This window comes from Helianthus annuus, chromosome 4, assembly GCF_002127325.2.
Source record: "Helianthus annuus cultivar XRQ/B chromosome 4, HanXRQr2.0-SUNRISE, whole genome shotgun sequence".
Classification (NCBI taxonomy): Eukaryota; Viridiplantae; Streptophyta; class Magnoliopsida; order Asterales; family Asteraceae; genus Helianthus; species Helianthus annuus.
Genome location: NC_035436.2, coordinates 8,770,066 through 8,775,260, shown reverse-complemented (window position 1 = coordinate 8,775,260; position 5,195 = coordinate 8,770,066). Strand labels below are relative to the sequence as shown.

The following is a 5,195-nucleotide window of genomic DNA, read 5'->3' as shown; positions in this document are numbered from 1 at the left end:
CTTAATTGTAAACACTTGTGAACTAATCGTAGCCCTTGATTATCAATACACAAGTGTAAATCAATAGATATGATTTGATAATAAAAATACACTAGTATATTTTACGATTTGAAGACGTAATCAATGATCAGGATTTGTTTACTCAGTTCACAAATACACTAGTGTTCACTTTAGAACCTTACCATCTTACGATAAATATGAGAAAGACAACCATCATAATTAACCAATTTAGGATGGTTTATATTTAAAATACACAAAAATATAACTTGTGTCCCTTAACTTATTCTCCTTTTCACATTTGTCACTTTTAAGTCGCAACATTTTATTAAACTTTCAATTTGATAACACATCCACACATGATACATCACACACTTTTATAAAAACTAACCAACATGAACCTCCTTAATTTGCTTCTTCTTGGTCTCATCTTTTGGTATAACAACATGCAACACTCCATCCTTCATCTCCGCCTTAATCTCCTCCACTTTCGCATCTTCCGGCAGCATGAGACTAGTGTTATAGTACCCATAGGTGGCGGCCGACCAAAATTCATCGTCATCAGAACCTTCTTCCTCGTCCTTATGCTCGCCTCGAATGAACAACATCCCATCTTCAACTGTGATCTTCACATCATCTTTCGACAACCCGGGCATCTGAAACTTGATGGTGTAGCTTTCGTCTTTCTCTTTGAATCGCCTTATTAGACGCGATGGTGATAAGTTTTCGAGTAATCTGTTCATGTTTGTAGCCGCTTCCACGATCGCATTCCCTAATCCTAGTGTCAAAAAATCTTTATATCAGAACAATTACAACGGGTATGCTTTGCATAAGGGTCGGGTGTCACCTAAGACCCATGAAATTTTTCTTTGACTGCGTCATTAAAAATTTAATTCAAAATTCAAAATTCAAAATTTATAATTTAGAAAAAAGATATCAAATATAACCCTATTATGAACTCGCTAGTTCAATGAGTTTGTCGTTGCTTTAAAATGTTTGTCTAGAATATATAATAGCTAGTTTCAAAAACTGGAAAATAAGTTTGAGAACAATTATAAGGATATTTACAAATTGTATTTTCGTTATGCATTTACTAATAATAATACTACGTATTTTATAACGAATTTGTTTTTATCTTTTTGTTATGGACCTGAAAATTGCATGGATATTGGCGAATTCTACTTTTGTTATGCGCTAGTATACAAAACCCGCGCTTTACAGCGGGACCATTAAACCGACCGAATAAAAAGTAGATGTAAAAACGTTAAACCATGCACAGACGTTGTAGCATGTAGCTCGCATAACCTAGAGGAAAACGTAAAACATAGAAAATAATACCTAATAGAACTGTCATAAAACCGAAATAAAAACGTAAAAACGTTGAACCACACACACGCATTGCAACGTGATAACTCAAAAAATTTAGAGCGAAACGTAAAACAAAAAATTTGTAGAAGGTTAAAAATATAAGAGACAGAAGTTAAAGGTGCAAAAGCGTTAAGATTATAATGAAAAATAGTTTGTGTAAAAGTTGTAAAAGAAGAAAAATATAAGAATGAAAAGTGTAGAAAAACTGATTAGTAAATTTTACACCGAGTTAATAGCCAAAATGGTCCCTGAGGTTTGCTCACTTTTGTCACTTTAGTCCAAAATACAAAATTTTTAAATCTGGGTCCCTGAGGTTTGCATTTTATTGCCATTTTGGTCCAAATCTCAAATCAAGTCAGATTTCTAAAAAAAACCCTGGTTTTTGTCCTTTTCCTCATGGGCATTTTGGTCATTTGTCTATAAACCCTGCTCTCTCTCCCTCTATAAACTCTGCCCTCCTTTCCCCTCCATTAACACCACCACTGGACCACCACTGGACCACCACCATCCCCACCGCACCACCACTACACCACCACCATCCCCACCGCACCACCACTAAACCACCACCCATGTCTCTCTCTAAACAACCCTCTGTCTCTCTTTCTTCTCTCACCCAGCAGAAGTACAGATCGAAGAAAACCGGAAGGTTAAACCACAAACACCACTCCACAACAAATGGCTAACCCTAGCCGCCGCCGTGCAACCACCCTCTCGCATAAACCAGTAGCCGTGCAAACCAAAACCCAGTCGCATAACCCGACATCTACACAACCCATTCGAAACGTGCAAACAGCTAGTGCAAACCAGAAGCCTAGCCGCTCCTAACTTGAACCAGATCTAAACTAAAAACTGCCAAGGTTAACCACCATGATTCTTGTGTTCTGACGACACCTAGCGGCGACTAGGGTTTCCAATCACGGATCTCTCTAGAATTATTCAGATCTACCGGGGATGATTGGTGGTAATGGTGGCGGTGGCGGATGATGGTGGCTGTATGAGTGTGTGTGAGAGAGATAGAGAGAGGGAGACTGAGAGAGAGAGAGAGTTGTGGCGGCGGATTACGGTGGCGGCGGATTATGGTGGTGCTAATGGTGGTGGTGGGTGATGTTTCAGGGTGAGAACTTGTGTCTGTACATATATGATGATTGAGAGAGAGAGTGTGTGTGCAATTAATAATTAGTTATAATAAAAGTATAATGACCAAAATGCCCTTGAAGAAAAGGACAAAAACCAGTTTTTTTTTAGAAATCTGACCTGATTTGAGATTTGGACCAAAATGGCTATAAAATGCAAACCTCAGGGACCCAGATTTAAAAATTTGGGATTTTGAACTAAAGTGAGCAAACGTCAGGGACCATTTTGGCTATTAACTCTTTTACGCCTAAACAAAAGTAAAGTTGTAAACTAATATATAACTATGTATATGTAAATTTGTAACGAGAATTTTAATTTGAATTCAGGTATTTTTATAACATTTTTTTATACTTCTATTATTATGTTACCCAACCAACCAAAGTCAAAAAATCTAAAATCAAATGATGGACATTTTAGCACAAAAAATTTCATCTAAATGACTACAACAAATATATCAATAGAGACATACTGATGGTGTGATTAAGAGTTAATTAACCTGAGAGAGAAGGAGGTAGGTTGTGATTATTGTATTCAGACGACCAAAGTGACCTCCGGCGGCGCCTGCGAGGGGAAACGGACCGCGGTTTCTTGGCGGAATCGGAGACGGAAACCTCTTTGGTTTCGGGTTTTTCATGGTGGTTGGTGGTGGTTGAGAAACGGTGAAGGAGTTGAGAGGTGCATGCTTGTGTTTGGAGAGGTAATCTTTGAGAGTGAGTGAAGTTGTTGAGGATTAAACGACGCATTGCCATTGTTGTATGTGTGTGTTTATGGTGGTGAATGGTGGTGGTGGTGGTGATGGTGGTGAATATAAAGAAGGTTAGGATGCCTTTTAACTAATTGTTGGTGGAATAAATAAAGATGAGAAAAGAGAAAGGAAGAAGATATGAGAAGTTTCGTGCTTTCTCTATTGAAACTTGGTAAGACTCTACCTTCTTCTATAACTATATCTATATATTTTTATTAAAAACGGAAAAGGTGGCAAATTTTATAGTTGATATTTTTTGAGTTCGAATAGCGTACGTGAATTCTAAGAGAAGTCTCTATATGAATGATTAAACTAGAAGTATAGTATTTCTAGTTTGATCTTGCTATAACCTTTTTGAAGGCTAGACGAAATGCAATTCCGAGGCTCTTTTTTCCGTTTTTAATTGTTATAAAAGATACTCATTTATCCGCGTTTGGAACCAAGCAAAAATTTAATGCGACTATAATAGACACTTGTTTGCTTGTATAAGAAACCAAACAAATCTAAAACAATAAGTAATATTAATAGTTAACATATTAATTTCTTTTAAGTAGGGGTCCTAATTTTTTGAAGGCCCTAAACTAAAGCCTGGGTTACTTGTACTCTAGGTCCGACCCTGATTGCTGGTATATAAATCTGTCTATACTATATAATAAAGTAAATCTATATGGGACACATGCCGTATTACTATGCATCCTCAGAATTGTTTTCCCGCCATTTTTTTCTCTAATTTAGCTAATATCCTTTAGATTTAAATATTATTTATATATTTTTAACTTATAGATACGTTTTTTTTTAATTTTAAATAATCATTAGGTTTAAATATCAATCCTTTTAAATTAATCTTTCTATTTTTCTAAAAAGTATTATCCTCGTATTTAAATTTTTAATTTAAGATTTTTTATAAATAAAACAAGTTATTTATCCACCTTTAAAATCATCTTATCCATTTATAAAATTAAAAAAAAAAACCGAAGTTTTTTTGACATTTTCGAAGACGACTGCACCTAACCGCTTTTTAAAACCGAGTTTTTGCTATGTTATATATAGAATTAGGTTAGAACTCCGTGTATTACACGAGTTGAATAAATGTAATTTTATATATTAAATAGTAAAAAGTTATATCTTTATGAAACTCGTATATTATACGGGTTAAATAAATATAGTTTTATATATTAAATAATAAAAAATTATATCTTTAAGAACAATGTGTATTACACAGATTAAATAAATGTAATTTTGTATAGTAAATACTAAAAAAGTCGTATCATTAAAAAACCCGTGTATAATCGGGTTGAATAAATCTACCAAATGATAAAAAAAATTACATCCTTAAAAACCCCATATATTACACGTGTTGAATAGATCTAAAAAAGAGTTATATCTTTAAAAACCATTTGTATTACACAGATTAAATAAATGTACTTTTGTATATTAAATACTAAAAACATTGTATCTTTAAAAAACTTGTGTATAGTCGGGTTGAAAAATCTACCAAATAATAAAAGAAATTATATCTTTAAAAACCCTGTGTATTACACGTGTTCAATAAATCTAATTTTACATAGCAAATGATGAAAAGTTATATCTTTAAAAACTTCTTGTATTACATGTGTTATGTAAATGTAACTTTGTATAGTAAATAATAATAAACAAGTTATATTTTTAAAAACCCCGCGTTTTACACGAATTGAATAAATATAATTTTGTATACCAAATAATAAGAAAAGTTATATTTTTAATAAATTAGGATAACATATAATAATAGTTTATTATTTATATATTTAATATAAGATAAGTTGGAAAGAGATGTATTTGTTTTAAAAATATATTAAACTAGGTTAGAACCCCGTGTATTACACGTGTTGAACAAATGCAATTTTTTATACTAAATAATAAAAAAATATTTTTAAAAATCTCGTTTATTACACGGTTTGAATAAATATAATTT

At 33.0% G+C, this 5,195-nt stretch overlaps 1 protein-coding gene across 1 annotated transcript; it reads right to left on the bottom strand.

The window, feature by feature from the left end:
• Window positions 1–278: 278 nt before the first annotated feature.
• On the bottom strand, window positions 279–3,329 carry LOC110934344 (26.5 kDa heat shock protein, mitochondrial). The gene is made up of 2 exons (XM_022177467.2): window positions 2,996–3,329; window positions 279–775 (listed from the first exon to the last, which is right to left on the bottom strand). Exons 1-2 carry the CDS (start codon window positions 3,246–3,248, stop codon window positions 384–386), a joined length of 645 nt encoding a protein of 214 aa, XP_022033159.1. The 5' UTR covers window positions 3,249–3,329; the 3' UTR covers window positions 279–383.
• Window positions 3,330–5,195: the final 1,866 nt, after the last annotated feature.